At 49.2% G+C, this 17075-nt stretch overlaps 1 protein-coding gene across 5 annotated transcripts in view; it reads left to right on the forward strand.

The window, feature by feature from the left end:
* The first annotated feature begins 950 nt into the window (after window positions 1–950).
* SFXN5 (sideroflexin 5) overlaps window positions 951–17075 on the forward strand; it is a 113054-nt gene continuing 96929 nt past the window's right edge. For 2 of the 5 annotated variants that reach the window (XM_035001305.1, XM_035001307.1), the window contains exons 1-3: window positions 954–1075; window positions 12769–12837; window positions 12949–13054. In XM_035001305.1, the coding sequence (XP_034857196.1) occupies window positions 1035–1075; window positions 12769–12837; window positions 12949–13054 (216 nt within the window). In that variant the 5' untranslated portion in view covers window positions 954–1034. Of the gene's footprint in view, window positions 1076–1244; window positions 2239–12768; window positions 12838–12948; window positions 13055–17075 lie in introns of those variants that run through there. The other 3 variants (XM_035001306.1, XM_035001308.1, XM_035001309.1) reach the window with 2 other exon arrangements.

Genomic DNA, 17075 nt, shown 5'->3' on the forward strand with positions numbered 1-17075 from the left:
CTCCCCACTCCCAGTTCTCTTCCTGCTGGGGAATTAGGCTGGGGAGGGATCTTCCTTAGTTGGACAAAGGAAGTGGAACCCGCCGAGGCTCTGAAGCTCCCACTGTTTAACTCACACAGTCAGCAAATATCTGAGTCCTTGTTGCGAGCCCTGCCAAGCCTGGCACTGAGGACTTAGCAGTAAAACACCTCTTGTCCCGTGGACCTGACAGACAGTAGGAAACACATGCAAAACCATAATAACTAAGTAAGCGGGCTGCAAAAAAAGTGCTGGATACTATAGGAGCATTAAGTGGATTTTGTGGAAGTAGGGTGATGGATCGGGAAATGCAATGTGTAGGCTGAGGTCAGGAGATCCAGAGTCAGGTAAAGATAAAAAGTTATGGAGTTTTCTGGGTATGGAATGTTCAAGGGTCAGGGGCAAGGAGCGCCCATCATGCTCCTGGAACTGAGTGTCAGGAGGGCTGGAGAGCACAAGGGGAGGGGCAGGGTAGCGACAGAAGAAACTGCATGAAGATTCCGCAGTGCAAGTCCTTGCAGAAAGCTTTCCGGGATTAACCCTATCCTTCCTGGTGTCCTTGCCCATCTAGTCCCCGGGTCAGGCCCGCGTGAGTAGGGCTCTTCTGGGCTAGAGCCTCAGCAGCGATGCCCTCCGCAGCAACTCAAACTTACAGGGTAACCGGCGAGGGGTAGCCCGGTGGCCCACTGTTGGGACCTTAGAGTCGTACACGCACACTCTTCCCATACTGCCGAGCCTTGCAGAGCTGGCGGCAGGAACCGAGACCGGGTCTAAGTCGGTGCAACTCTCCGCAGTCCAGGCTTGTCAAGCGCCGTGACGAGAAAAACTACGCTCCCCACAACCCCTTGCGCCTCGGGCTCGCTGCGGTTGCTTATGGCCAATCGGGAGAAGCAGCTGTGGCGGGGGCCGAGGAGGGACATTTTAAAAGGGCCGGAGATTGCAGGCGTCAGTGGCCATGGCGGATACAGCGACTACAGCATCGGCGGCGGCGGCTAGTGCCGCTAACACCTCGACCGATGCACCTCCTTTCCAGCTGGGCAAACCCCGCTTCCAGCAGGTGAGGACCGGGCTGTGGTCTGAGGGTCGGCGGGTAGCACAAGGAGGGCGAGCAAACTCTTCTCCAAAATCCCCTTTAGTCCTAGGGTCTCCGACCCGCGGCCCCCGGGGAGCCTTGCAGCTATTGCCTCGGGTACCTCGGCCCCAGCCAACCCTCTCCCATAGGTGAGCAGGATGGGCGTGGACTCCCACCGTGGCTCCCTATTGGCCGCCGGTGCCGTCACTCCTCGGCTGCCCGCGCCCTCCAGCTTTTCCCGCCTGAGGCGCTTGGTGATTGGTCACGGCCGGTCGCGGCCGGGGATCTGGGGTGCCCGGGTCCGAGCGGCTTCTGCAGGGTCGCTTTGGGCTGTGCAGCCAGCCACTCCCGGCGGAAAGTTCGACTTCGGCTCTGGATGACAAGTTGGCGTGGCGGAGGTGCCTTCTAACTTTCCCTGGGTGGGGACTGACAGTCCTTGCGAGCTGCTGGCGGGGCTTCCGGGCAGCGTCCGCACACCGCGGTCATGCTCCCAGCCCTCGACCCCCAAGCCGGGTCCGCAGTGCGCGATGGTTTAGGGCCACGAGCCGAGGGGTTCTCGCAGCCCGGCGACCCCTGTCCCTTCCAGCGGGGGATTCGCTGACGCAGCGAGTCGGCCGGCTGGTGCCCTGCTGGGGATGGAAAGAGGACATGCGGGGAGAGCCGGGGTGCGGAGGAAACGCTGTGTCATCCCCTGGGGCCGCGGGCTGTAGGGAGAGTCCGCGTCCCCGGGAGCCCGCCTCAGCCCCCTCCCCCGGGGCGACCTCCGAGACGGGTCTCTGGCACCCGGGCCTGGGCGCGACCGAGCGCTCGGCTCTGTCCGACCCGGTCGGTCTCTTCGGAGCACGGTGACAGTGGCCTTTTTACTCGGGGACCCCCGACAGGGCGTCGCTAACTCGCCCTCGGCCGGGGAGACGGGGATCGAACCCACAGCCCGGACGTGCGGCGGGAGCTGAAGGCTTGGAGGGGCCGTTCCCAGGCTTCCGGCCGCCTCGTACCCTCCGTCGTCCACTGCCTCCAGCGCCGAGGAAGTGGACTTGATTAGGAAAAGGGCCGAGAGGCTCAGCTGAAGCGAACCGGGCTTGCCTTGGGTGGGGGGCAGCGGAGGCGGACACAAAGAAGTTTGCAGGAAGAAAGGAAATTGTACAAAGGTCGGTGCGGTGGTTTTTTTGTGTTTTGTGTTTTTGTTTTCTTGGTGGTGGTGCTTGTGTGGGAGAGGGACTGATTCCAGGAAAGTGGTGCACCGAGCTTCGCTGATAATTAAGGAACTGCCCCCCTGCGGCTTCTGAGAGAATGTCCTCACTGTTCTAAAACAGGACTTTTAATTCCTTTAAAAAAATAAACCATCTCAGCATGTAGATGTCCGAGGCAAGACTGGCGTCTTCCTGCCAGTGGAGGGTGCCACCTGGGGTGAGACTGTTAGGGGTGCCTCTCCCTGGACTCGAGTGACCCTTCATTGGCTGGCCCCCTTTCCCAGCCCTCCACACACATTCAACTTACTCTTCAAGGATCAGGCAGCGCCCCCGCTCCAACTCCCTTCTTCCCGTTTGATATTACCCGGGTTAGACCAGGTCACGGATTCTCTCCTAAGCCCCTCTTTGGCCACCCCAAGGGGGATCCTTTTAGGTCAGCCTTTAGTGACCATCTGTCCTATATTCCTCTAACGCTTATGTGTCATTACTTGTTCTCCTCAACCCTTGTGTGCATCTTTTGAGAGAAGGGGCTGATCTTGCCCTTCCTTGTCTCCATCTTACCCCGAGGTGGGGCTAGACACATGGTAATGTGCTGAATAAAGGTTTGTGGGTTGTCTTTTTTTCTGGTACCTGTGCTGGGACATTCAGTCACACAACACATTTACTGAGGACTTCCCAGTGGCTTTAATGACTGAGGCCTTTGCTGTGATCACTGCCGGAGCCATAAATGCACATTTGAGATTACTCCACTCAGCCATTGCTGGTATTCTTTTTGGCACCGCTCTTGAGGGCGGTGAAAGTGTTTGTTTGCTTTGGAAGCTTCCTTCCTCCGGCATAGTGACTTGCATAAAGCACAGTGGAGGTGATTGTCCCTGTTAAGGAACTTCTCTCCGCTCCCTGCCCCCACCTCCTACTCCTCCCACACCACTCCCTGCTGTGCAGGCAGCCCAGCTGCCACCCAGTTGACTCCCAAGAAACCTGCAAGTCCCCTGCAGACTTCCCTTTCTCTCCCTCACCCTCCAAATACAACCAGAGGCCCAGTGTTCTCATCGCACACAACAGCTCTCATATCCACTGGTCTCCCCTGCTGGAATCCTAGACCAAGCCCCCATGATCTATGTCCCGAGCCACTGTGGAAGCCTAACAGGTCTCCCTGCTTCCACTCTGGCCCCCTTCCAATGCTTCCTTCTTCCACTTGGGAGTCTCAACAATGCAGGTCTGATCAGGTGACTCCCTCCTCTCCCCACCCCCGCCACACACTTGAACACTCTCCAGTGGCTTACCCTGCTTCTGAGAGAAGGACCTCACTTTTGGAGGGGCCCCAAAGGCCCGCATAGCCCACCCCTGCTGACCTCTACTTCCTGAAATCAGACCCCCTCCCCCAACCCTCCTTTCCACCATGCTAGCTGCTTTCAGCCACTTGAACCCTGAGTATCTCATAATCCAGGGTCCAATTCCCAGAGCCCACGCCAGGGACACCACCCTCAGTCCCCAACTAATCTCATCGCTTTCTGCAAGACTGGGTGCAGAGGTCTTTCCTTACTCCGCAGTGTTGACCTAGAGCCCTTCTTCCTTCCATCCTTCATGGATCTCTGTGCAGGAAGGCTGGGGGAGAAAGGACATTGAGCAGTGTCAGAGGGTGGAGAAAGATGACTTGCCTTGCTGGGCTTTGGTCTGTGACCATCTTTCTTCCCCTACGATGATGATAATAGCCAAGCATTGTTCCAGCCTTTGGCATATTGACTTACTGAATTTTCACAACAACTCTGTGAAGCAGATACAATTATCCCATATATGATAGATAAGGAACCTGTAGCACACAGACAGATTAACTCACTTCCTAGGCAGTCTGGCTCCAGGGTTCTTGTTTGTTTTATTAAGGTTTTCAGACATTCAGAAGTGGAGACAGTTGTCAAAGAAAGATCCAGCTGAGCATCAACATTTGCCACTGTGAGACCAGCTTCATTTCATCTATATTCCTCCAATCCCAACCAATGAATTATTTTATTTATTTTTTTAAGATTTTATTTATTTGAGAGAGAGAGAGAGAGCATAAGCGGGGGGGGGGGGGGGGGGGGGGAGGGAGAGGGAGAAGCAGATTCCCCCCGAGCAGGGAGCCCTGAGCAGGTCTCCCCATGCAGGTCTCCATCCCAGGAACCTGAGATCATAACCCGAGCCCAAAGCAGATGCTTAACTGACTGAGCCACCCAGGTGCCCTCCAACCAAATAATTATTTTAAAGCAATGCCCAGACAGCCCATCATTTTGTTGTACCTGCTAGTAGGTATCTCTAGAAAATAAGGACTTTTTAAAAATAAATTTTTTTACTTCAGAATAATTTTAGACTTACAGAAGACAAAAAGATAACAGAATTCCTAAATAACCCTCACCCTGTTTCCCTGAATAGTATCATTTCATATGACCCTGGTACAGTTGTCAAAACTAAGAAACCAACGTTGGAACATTATTATTAACTATACATCCGGACTTTATTAGATTTCACTATTTTTTATACTAATGTTCTTTTTCTGTTCCAGGATCCCATCCATGATCCCACATTATATTTAGTTGTTGTATCTCCTTAGCCTCCTCTGATCTGTGACAGCTTCTCAGACTTTCCTTGTTTTTGATGACCTTGACTGTTTTGAGGGGTACTAGTCAGGTATTTTGTAGGCTATCTCTCAATTTGGGTTTGTCTAGTGTCTCTCTTGGTTAGATTGGGGTTATGCATTTTGGGGGAAGAATATCACAGAGGTGAAGTGCCTTCTTTCTCACATGGTATCAGAAGGTTTTTTGATTTGTTTTAACATAACCACAGTACCTTTAACACACCTAAAATAATTATTTCTTAATATCATCAAACCAGTCACAATTTGTCTTAGTCTATTTGGGCTGCTGTAACAGAACACCATAGGTGGGGTAGCATACGAATAACAGAAATTTACTTTTCATGGTTCTGGAAGTTCAAGATCAAGGTGCTGGCAAACTGTGATGAAAGCCAGCTTTCTGGTTCATAGACTGCACCTTCTAGCTCACATCACATGGCAGAAGAGTGGAAAGATCTTTCTGGGCTCTCTTTTATAAGGGCACTAATCCCATTCATGAAGGTACCTTCCAAAGGCCCCACCACCGAATACCATCACTTAACCTCACACTGGAGGTTAAGAGTCAACATATGACTTTGGGGGGGACACAAACATCCAGTCCATTGCATTATTCACATTTCCATGATTGTCATATCATTTTTTTTTAAGATTTTATTTATTCATTTGAGAAAGAGAGAGGGAGAATCAGACTCCCTGATGAGCTGGGAGCTGGACATAGGGCTCGATCCCAGGACCTGGAGATCATGACCTGAGCCAAAGGCAGACACTTAACCATCTGAGCCACCCAGGTGCCCCATCACATCATTTTTAAAAAAATTGGTTTGTTTGAATCAGGAACCCAGAAGTCCCACACATTATATTTGCCTGATAAGTCTCTTCTAATCTATTGGTCCTCCTACTCTCTTTTTTTCCCTTTATTTGTTGAAGAAGCTGTGTTGTTTGTCTTGTAAAGTTTTCCTCATTCTGAATATGGCTAATGGCAATTTTGTGGTATTATTTAACATGTTCTTCTGTCCCCTGTGGTTCCTATAAACTTTAAGTCCATACTTTTTTTTTAAAGATTTATTTATTTATTTGAGGGAGAGACAGAGAGAAGGAGGGAGGAACAGGGAAGGTCAGAGGGAGAGAAAGAGAGAATCTTAAGCAGACTCCGCACTCACAATCCTGAGATCGTGACCTGAGCTGAAACCAAGAGTCGGATGATTAACCTACTGCGCCAGCCAGGTGCCCCTAAGCACATGCTTTTAACAACTGCCCCATATTGTCTAGTGAAGGGGAGGAAGACAATAGGACAGCTCCTGGGGAAGCTCTGTGACCTGACTGTACTCCTTTTCCTCCTTGTCTGCTCATTTGCTCTCCTGAACTAGCTTTGGGCCCAGACCATTTTTGGCAAGTTGGATCCTAGGACAGGGAGCAAACACATGTGCTTCTTCCCATTTGTGTTTCAGTCTACCCAGAAATAAGTTATTTTTTTGTTTTGTTTTGTTTTTGTTTTTAAACTTCCTTGCTCCTTCGGGAGAGTCACTTACTTAGCTGCGAGGCTAACTGGGGGTGTGGGTGTGCATGGGAAGTTTGGAAACCAACTGAGGCAGGAGAGCAGGTGGGTTGCACGGGGCTCCCTTGGGGGAGGGGGAGCTGGCTGGAACAGGAAAGTGCACTCTTCACTCCCAGGGTGAGAGCTGTGTGTGGGCTCAGAGTTGGGAGGCTGCAGTAGGGAGGTTTCTTATATAGTTTGCCTGAACTCAAGTTCCAGAATGAATATGCCCTGCATTATGTGTTATGTTTTAATCATTTACATTCTATAGGCTGGAGAGTGACTGTTTCCCAAGCTGGTCCTGGAGCTAATTTGTGCTGTGGACAAGGTCAACACCTTCTAGTCCAGTGGCTCTCAACCCCTGCTGCACATTAGTATCATTCAGGCAGGGTTTTACATGGACACTGTTGCCTGGAGCCCACCCCAGCCAATAGAATTTGAATCCCTGGGTGGAAGAAGACCTCGTTTGGGAACGCCCGGGTGTTTCCTTGTGCAGCCTGGCTGAGGACTACTGAGCTGGCCCAGCCTTTCTGCCTTTGGGCTATAGGTTCAGGGCATATTTTATTCTTGATCTGGAAGAGCTGTGACTTAGAGGTCTGGTACAGGTATATATATATCGGAGGGCTGACAGTTTCTTTCAGGCTTTGGCCCTCGCTCGGCAGCTGCTCCCAAGACCTGCTCTCCCCAGGGGCTGTTGAGGTGGGACTACTATTTGTGCTGCAGGTCCTGCTGAGAATGAGCTGACTCACCTTTTTTTTTTTTTTTTTTTAAAGATTTTATTTATTTATTTGAGAGAGAGAGAGAGCACATGAGAGGGGGGGAGGGTCAGAGGGAGAAGCAGACTCCCCGCTGAGCAGGGAGCCCGATGCGGGACTCGATCCCGGGACTCCAGGATCGTGATCTGAGCCGAAGGCAGTCGCTTAACCGACTGAGCCACCCAGGCGCCCCTGACTCACCTTTCTTGTGAAGGGAAAGGGAAGGAATCACTTGGCTGACTCATTCTTCCAGTAAAGAAAAAGGGAAGGAAAAACACCCACTGATTGATGGGTAAAGATGGGGGCTGAATTTTGGAGCAGGGGGGAAAAAGGCCATATACTTAAAACTTTTGAGAAAATAAAAATTAACCCAGACTGAGAAAGTGAAACCCTTCTTTGCCATTTTTCAGTCTGGAATGACAGAGAAGCCCCCTCCCTACAAAGAATCAGTGGTCCTCCCAAGGACCCCCTGCAGCTGTGAAGTGTCCCAGTGATTCTTTGAGTGACCACTCCTCTGTACGCACTGAGAAGTCACATTCTCCAAGACCTAGGCTGCCAGAAACTTTGCTGTTTAAAATAATATCAGTAGGAATGAAACATCCTCCTCTTGAGAGGTGGGTCTAAAGTCACTTTGACTCAGAGATTAACCCAAGTGCAGTGCTTCATATAAGCAGTTTCTGGACACAACCTTCCACACTGATCTTAATCTTATAGTCTCTAAGGAAACAAGACCTGTGGCTATTTCTCAGCCCAGACCTAGATGGACCCCTTTCCCTCATAGCTTTGCTTTGCTTTGCTTTGAGCCTATTAAAGCATCACGTCATTTAAATTTTCCTCCAACTTTGCCCAGAATATTTTTAAAAAATATTTTATTTATTTATTTGACAGAGAGAGACACAGCGAGAGAGGGAACACAAGCAGGGGGAGTGGGAGAGGGAGAAGCAGGCTCCCCGCTGAGCAGGGAGCCCGATGCGGGGCTCGATCCCAGGACCCCGGGATCATGACCTGAGCCGAAGTTTGCCCAGAATTCTATACTAAGTTGAATTTTCCCTTTGTTTGGTGATGTGCCCCACAGTTCCTCTGTTGTGTGGCCTCCCTCACTGCAGTGATCAGTAGACGTGACTTTGTCCCCGGGGGGTCTTAGGCTGATTGGATTAGTACACTATCATCTATGCTTAGCATTTATAACTCAGAACCCCTTTCTTGAATCTCAGGTCTCTGTTTGCAGTGCTTATTGAAATGTTACATCTGGAAGGCCCTTTAAGTATTTCAAACTCACATGACCAATCCAGAACTTTTGTCTTCCCTGCCACTAACTCATGTACTTCTTGTTTTCCCTGTCCTGATTAATAGGCCTTAGTATCTAACTAGAAATCAAGGCATTATCCACATTCTCTTCTTCCTCATTCCCCAGTCAGGCAGCCCCTTGCTCTACCCCAGGACTCAGCGCAGTGCTAGGCACACAGTAGGTCCACGGTGGCTATTTGGTGAATGAATGAATAAAACCGCAGAATTCTGGTGCAGTTGCTCTCTTTTTAATTTTTGAAATTTTCTACTAGGTGATAAGATTGTGTAGGGCTGGGGATGGATCTTTATTTTGTTTCCCTTGCGCTTCTCAGCTATTTGCACATGGTAGGTATTTAATGCATATAGATTGCATGAATACAGTAATACAACTAGCTCCCCAGGGCACTACAGTAAGTATTTTTTTAAAAATTATCAGAGCAGGGCGCCTGGGTGGCTCAGTCGGTTAAGTGTCTGCCTTCGGCTCAGGTCATGGTCCCAGGGTCCTGGGATCGAGTCCCGCATCAGGCTCCCTGCTCCGTGGGAAGCCTGCTTCTCCCTCTTCCACTCCCCCTGCTTGTGTTCCCGCTCTCGCTGTGTGTCTCTCTGTCAAATAAATAAATCTTAAAAAAAAAAAAAAAATTATCAGAGCATTCCAGGCAGACCTGTCTGTTCTTAGCCTTGCCCTCTTTTTCTAAAATGTCTTTTATCACACTTCAGTCCCTCCTTTTGGCTGACAGTGGTGCAGTTTCTGAGTCCAGCCTTCATGCATCAGAGTCCTTGTGGATACCCTTCTCTGCTTGGTAAACTCATCCATCCACCCATCCCAGCGCCTCTGGGAAGCTTCCTTGACTCACTAGGAAGAAATCATCTGTGTCCTCACTGCACTTTATGATGCTTCATTTAAGCTCTGATCACAGTATTTTGTAGTTACTTGTTTACTTGTCTTTCTTGATGGACTTGGCTTCTAGAACGCTTGTTCACTGTGGTGTTCCCTGAGCCCAGCTCAGAAGTGGGTGAGGATATCTATGGAGCAAAGTGTTTTACCAAGGCCCTCTCTCTCAGTGGCCGTGGTGTAGAATGACAAAGGGGGCCAACAGGGCTAGGACAGGATGGAGACAGCGCCAGACCACAGGGTAGTCAGAGGCTAGAAGTCTCCACTGGACCATCTTCAAGAGGTTGCTTCACTCTGGCTGTTCTCCTTCCAGGCCCCCATCTCTGCCCCTGCCACTCCTCTTCCCTCCTTGGGCCACTAACTGCCACACTGTTGTCCCTTTCAAGTCCTAGTCTCCCTTGGAAGCCCTGCCTGGGCTCCATCCCCTCCAGGCCATAGGCTGCTCACCTGCCCGCTCATTCATTCTTGTGGCAGGGATGTTGCTGGGGCCCCTTCTAGGTGTGAGACAGGAAACTAGGAGCCAGGGAAGATGAGGCTATGGAAGGAACACCCAACAGCCTACCTCCTTCAGGAGCTTGTAATCAAGTAATATATTAGATAGTATTTTAAATTAAGCATATATTTTTATTTTTATTTTTATTATTATTTTTAAAGATTTTATTTATTTATTTGACAGAAAGCGACAGCAAGAGAGGGAACACAAACAGAGGGAGAGGGAGAAGCAGGTTTCCCGCGGAGCAGGGAGCCTGATGTGGGGCTCGATCCCAGGACCCTGGGATCATGACCTGAGCCGAAGGCAGACGCTTAATGACTGAGCCACCCAGGCGCCCCAAGTATATATTTTTAAAATAGAATATTACTTTTATATATTACACAGAATGCTGGTTCTTTTTTTTCATTTTAAAAAGAAATAAAAATCACTCATATTCCTATTACCCCAGAGTCAATCTCTGTTAACATTTTAATATATTTTCATCTAACTTAAAAAAAATAATTTTGTACTTTCTATTTTGAAACAGTTTCAATCTTACAGAAAAGTTGCAATAAGAATAAAGAGAACTTGGGGTGCCTAGGTGGCTCAGATGGTTAGGTGTCTGCCTTTGGTTCAGGTCGTGATTTTGGGGTCCTGGGATCAAGCCCCATGTCGGGCTCCCTGCTCAGAAGGGAATCTGCTTTTCCTCCTCCCTCTGCCCCTGCTTGTGCTCTATCTGTCTCTCAAGTGAATAAATAAAATCTTTCTTAAAAAAAGAATAAAGAGAACTTTCATATACCCTTTGCCTAGATCCACCGGTTAACATTTTTGTCGCACTTCTTTTATTATTCTTTTTGTCTACAGGTGATCAAAAAGTCCAGAAACATAGCAAATATACATGATATCACCAAGGTCATCTTCAGTCTGTAAAGAAACCAGAAGTACCCACATTTCCAGATTGTGTTGTCACCCTCTGTATTTACACATGTTATTTTTCTCAGCCATTTGAGAGTAGGTTATATTCATTTATCCCTTGACTACTTTCGTGTATAAGAACGAGGGCATTCTGACATTTCTGTCTTTGTCCATTCGGGCCGCTGTAACAAAAATCCCATAGACTTAGGTGGCTTATAAACAACAGAAATGAATTTCTCACAGTTCAGGAGGCTGGGCAGTTTTTGTCCTGACGTTGACATCTTCGATGAACAAGGCTGGTCATTTTATGGAATGCACCTCAGTTTGGGTGTGCCAATGTCTACTCATGATTAGCGTCAGTCCCTCCAGAATACTATTTGAATTTCTCAGGGTGTCCCATCCAGAGGCACACCATGTCCATCTGCCCCTCATCGGTTTCGTCTTGTCCCTTCCCTTCCCCAGCCCTGGAATCAGCCACTTCTCTAAGGACCCCCAGTTCGTTCTAGTAGACCAGGGTCTGGATGTCATTATGTGTCTTCGCTATCCGCTTACTGTCCATCTATCTCCTTGTTTTTTTTAAGTTGGAATTACCTTGTAAGTATGCATTTCACACAATCATAAGCATTTTTTCATGTCATAAATGTCTGAAAACATGATTTTAGATGGCTGCATAGTGTTCAGTCATATGAGTGGACCACTATTTACCGAACCATCCACCTTTGTAAATAATGCAGCAGTGAGCATCGTCAGCATGTACATCTGACCACGCCTCTGAATGTCTCTGGTTGCTTCCTTAGACTAAATACTTAGAGGGGAAATTTTGCCAGGACAGCAGTGTGAGCATTATGTATAAGTGGGGAAATGGTTTAGGCCCTTTGAGTTATAAGCGGTTAGAGAAGCAACTGTTTTAGTTAAGGAATAGTGCCGAAGCTTGATCTGGTCTCTGAATGGCAATACCTCAAGGGGGTGGAGGGAGGGGATGGAGAGGGTGGGTGCTCCATGCAGGGGGTGTCCCGGTGAGCAGAGAGTGGAGGCAGCATGGGGCCTGGTATGCACAGGGGGCTTTCAGGGAACTATTGCAGGGTCGTCATTGGGAAGAGAAAGCAGCAGACCGTGGCTGTAGGGTCTGGCATCCTAATGAGCAAGGGGGAGGGAGTGTGGAGGCTTCCGCTTCCTTCACCATGCAGAGGATGGTGTGGGGAGAGCTGTGGGGCTCTAGGGAGGACTTGGGGCAAAGCCCGGAGTGTAGTGAGGCATGAACCCCCAGTATGTGCAGCTTCCCCTTTGTCCTCTAGCTTGGCACCTTCTCACCCCCTTGAGCTTGGCTTTTTCCTAGGGCAGAGGACCCAGTGGCAGTGTTGCTCGTTGCTCCATTTCCCTTCATTGTGGGCTAATGCCTGTGGCCTGCTTTGCACAAAGCCCTCCTTTTCTGGGGCCCCTGGCGAGGGCAAGCAGGCCCCTGTCCTGAGCCTCACAGCCGCTCCAGGGCTATGGGTAAAGGAGGGCTTGAGGGCTGTGAGCTGGGTGCCGTCATGCTTGAGCTTGGCCTGTGGAAGCTTTCCCTGGGGGCGGAGCCTGAGCTGGACCTCGGAGGCAGACCCTCCCTATACTTGAGAGGTCCAAAGCAAGGCAAGGGAGACTGTGGTGCCAAAGGAAGGCTGGGAGAGGGCTGGGCCCAGGCTTCTCCTTAGCCTGTGTGCTCACTGGTGCTGGGGCACTGTGGAAGGCTGGACGGGGTCTCAGGGAACTGGGGGAAGAAGGAGGAAAGTGGGAGGCAGCCTGAAGAGGACCCGGGACAGTCACCGAGTATCTTAATGGTCTTTATGAGTTGACTTTAAAAAGACTTCAGACCTTGGAAAGCTGCCCTCAGGTGACTGAGAAGCGAGGCCTCATTGGCATTCATCACATGGGGAGTCCTGGGGGCGGTGGGACCCCAATGAGAAGGGTAAGCTGTGGGGTGTTTTCCACGGGGGCTGGAGGATGGTCTGCAACAGCTGATCTGCTCTCCTCTCCCACCCCCTTCTCCAGACATCCTTCTACGGTCGCTTCAGGCACTTCTTGGATATCATCGATCCTCGCACACTCTTTGTCACTGAGGTAAGTTGTGGGTGTCCCTCTCAGTGGAGGCCCCTTGTCACTTTAGAAGATCCATGGGTCGTCTGTGCATATGCTGTATACACATTATCTCATTCCATTTGCATCTTACAGCATCCCTTCAAAGTGGATATATGGCATCATTTTGACTTCATACTCTAATGAAGTTATTACCCAGGACCTGAATGACACGCTCATGACAAAAGTTCAAGTGGTACAGGTGTGTTTAAGTGGAATAAAAAAGTATCCTTTATATACTCTCCTTACCCAATTCCCTCCTCTCGTAGGTAACGTTAGATTTCCTAAGGTAGAGTTTGCCTTTGGTATGTGTGCCATTCCGAGTTCTGACAAGCATATGCGGTCACATAGCCACCAGCACCACGAGGCTGTAGAACACTTCCATCCATCACCCTACAGTGTTTGCCCTACACTTCCATCCATCACCCTACCGTGTTCGCTCAGGCTCAGTTAGACAGTTCCTCCCCTGCTCCTGCCAGCCGCTGGCCACCACTCATCCGTTCTCTGCCCCTCCTGTTCTCCTGGTTTAAACGTCATAGAAATGGAATCCTACAGTATGTGGTCTTGGGCGTCTGGCTTCTTTTCCTTAGCATTATGCTTTTGAGATTCATCCATGTTGCTGCATGTATCGGGAGTTGGTGACTTCTCTCTGCTGAGTCGTATTCCCTTGAAAGGATGTTCCAGAATTTGTTTTTCCCTCTGCTTGTCGATGAACACCTGGGCTGTTTCCAGTTTGGGGCTATGATAAATAAAACGCTATGAGCATTCTTTGTGTGGATGTATGTTTTCATTTCTCTTGAGTAAATAACTAGGAATGGATCGCTAGCTCATATGGTAACTGTGGTAAATGTATGTTTAACTTCATAGGAAGCTGCCAAACCATTGTTCAGAGTGGCTCTCCATTTAACATTCCCATCCGCAGTGTTCTAGTTGCTCCACATCCTCACCGTCATGTGGTATCATCACATTTAACTTTATTGCCAAACTTATTTCAGCCATCATAAGAAGTATGTCTTGATAGCCTTTGTATGTGTAGAGCAATGCATGCACGTATAAAATCGCAGATCTTTATTAAGCACCTACTGTGAGCAAGGCAGTGTCGTAAGCATTTTACATGCATTAGCTCATCAGATTAACTCAAAGCAACCCTACGAGGTAGAGATTATTCTAAGCTCCGTTTTACAGACGAGGAAACAGAAGGTAAGTCTCATGCACGTGGTGCTGGCCAGGGGTGGAGCCAGTGTGTGACGCAGGTAAGCTTGTCTCCAGAACCCTTGTTCTTAGCCAGTTTGCATCCTGTTCAGGTAACAATCCCAAGATTACTCAGCGGGCAGAGGGCCTGAGCTCCCGTGCTGGGCCCCCACCTCTCCCAAGGAAAGTCATTGAGCCATGATGGAAAGAAGCACAAGGCCTTCTGGGCACCTGGGCCGAGAACAATCCCCACTGGGCATGGGAGAGCAGCCCAGTGATGTGAAATGTCGGAATTACCCTGATATGTGGTTTCCTACCGCATCTCAGCGAGGACAAAGGGCACAGGTATTTTACTGGCCGACTTCACCTGTCCCTCTGGGTCTACCACCTCTTAAGGGCAAGGCTGCTGTACTCTGGGCTCTGTCTGGATTCTCCTGAGGAGTAATCAATGTGACTACATAAAAATTTGGAAAAGCACCACGCTAGAGAAACTACTTACCTAGCCTAGGTTATGTATCTTTTTAAAGAAAGCTCCAGAATGGTGCAAAACTAGATACAATTGTAACATCAATCCCAACAGAAATGCCACCTGCTTGATGGAGAAGACCACAGAGGCCAGTGCTTAACTCAGACGATAGGTGCAGATGGTGGTTTTGAGGCATGTTGAGAAATGATGGAGGGGGACAGAAGGTCGGGAGGTACGTCAGTGCTCCCCAGATTACCACGATCAGGCAGGGGCTTTGAGGACAGATGGGCAGCTACAGGGCGGCACGCCAGCGGTCCCAGGGGGCCTCCACCCTCCCTCCTCCGCTGTCCATCCTCTTCTCATTCCCTGACCCTTTCATTTGCTATTCTCCTTGTACCACATCTCTCTTGCATTTTGAATAGCCGCAATATTCTTGTACATCACTAAACCATCTTGACCTGTGTTCCCTACCAGCAATTGACACGTCAAAGCAACTGAACGATTCACTAGCTAGAAAAATCACCAGTACAACAGCAATTTTGGAATATTTTTCAAATTTCTCATGTCGCCTCCCCTCATCAGCGATTTGGATAGGCTTCCCAGAAAGACCCATATCTCCCTCCCCCCTGCACCCTGGTTGGGGACTGTTTCCAGCACTACATGCTGGCCTTTTGGAAAGTTTTTGCCCATAGAAGATCATCACCTAAGCCCTAAAAACTCTGGAAGGGCCATGACTCACTGGTTCTAGTCCAGGCAGGTTGCAAGGCCATCGGCAGGGAAGCAGTGAGAAATTAGAAGTGGAGAGGAGAGTCTGTTACCTGAGGCTCTCCCCCACGAACTGTGGCACTGTCAGGAGGGCTGGGCTCCCCTTCTGCTGGGCTCAGTCCACAGACTGAGACTGGAGACTCATGTCTATAGAGCACTGTTTCTCTCTCAGGGTCCTTGGCTGGTGTTATGGGAGGGAGTGGGGGCTGCCGGACAACCCGCTGGAAGAGATCTGGACAGCCCATTTTGCCTTTGTGGGGGGATAGGTTTGTGGAGACACGAGGAGGTGGTTCTGGAAGCCAGAGTTTCTTGAGGTAGAAAGATGCTGGGCAGCTTGAGCCATCTGGTGACCCGGTTCTGAGAGGCATTCACTGAGTCGATGGATAGGCTCATCTTGAAAGAGTTTTGCAGCAATTTGTTTGTCATTTATAACTGACCAAGCTTTAAAAAGATTCCAACCCTTGTATGTGTAATGAGGTGGAGGAAATTTCATTCACCATAATTTCTCTTAGGAAGAAGGCTGTCTTTGTCATAAGAATGTCTTGAGCAAGGCTTCAGGGGATGAGGTTGGTCTGCTTGAGAGAGGGGGAAGAATGGTGCTTTTTTGATCCTGCCGAGAGGAGAGAAAAGGAAGAGGGAGTAACAGTGGGAAGGAGAGCAAGCATCTGGGATGAGCTGAGAGGCCAGTGGCTGGGGCTCTCTTGAGACTGGTCATGCCTACTGAGTTGTGAAAGTTGACGTGTTGTACTGTTGTCCCCTCCACCATCATTCCTGGGAAGTTGCCAGTAAAGTCCCCCTGGTTCTTGAAATCTCTGCAAGAGTAGACTATTTGGGGGGCAGATCTTGAGGGGCTGTGAGTTTCCTGTCACAGTGCAGTGTCTGCAGGATCAGACCTGAGGAAAAAAACTACCAGGAGTTGGCAGAAGTCCCAGCTTTGGCTTTGCACCTAGGTCATGGAATTAGATCTAGATCTCTAAGGGCAAAGTTGTACCAGCTGACATCGAAGTTACTTTTAATTATGGACTGAAGATGAATTTGCTATTCTAAATTCAATAATTATTTAAGGAAATGAACGGTTGACAAGTTATCATCCTGAAGGGCAGAGAAAACTAACTGAAATATTAGTGTTAATAACACAGACTCCATACGAGTATTGGTGTTGTAATCTGAAACTGTTTGGGGTGTATTATAGGATAGAATAGATAAGGAATTATATTGAAGTTGGGAACCAGGGTTCTCACCATGGAGGTAGGTGGATACAGATCTGGAGTAGGGGAAAGGACAAAGAACTACGTGATATTGTATTGAATTGGAGGTATGGATATGAACTCGTCACACACACACACACACACACACACACATTTATGTTTATATTTCCCAGTTTCCAGACTCTGTTCATTGAAAGGGCCTAGAAGCAATGAACCTGGTGACAGTGAACACACTTAGCACTCAGATCTTGGTTTCTTTTTTTTTTTTTTTTTAAGGTTTATTTATTTATTTGAGAGAGCGAGAATGAGAGAGAGTACATGAGAGGGAGGAGGGTCAGAGGGAGAAGCAGACTCCCTGACGAGCAGGGAGCCCGATGCGGGACTCGATCCTGGGACTCCAGGATCATGACCTGAGCCGAAGGCAGTTGCTTAACCAACTGAGCCACCCAGGCGCCCCCAGATCTTGATTTCTAAATACCACAACCTACAAAAAGAAACTGGAACTTCTTGGGAGAGGTGGCCAAATCCACATCTAGGACAAGGAGAGCTGCTACAGGAAGTAGGAGGGTGTTCAAAGAGTGATGGAGACACAG

The sequence above is a fragment of the Mirounga leonina genome, unplaced genomic scaffold (assembly GCF_011800145.1).
Source record: "Mirounga leonina isolate KUSES-001 unplaced genomic scaffold, KU_Mleo_1.0 Mir_125, whole genome shotgun sequence".
In the NCBI taxonomy this organism is placed as follows: Eukaryota; Metazoa; Chordata; class Mammalia; order Carnivora; family Phocidae; genus Mirounga; species Mirounga leonina.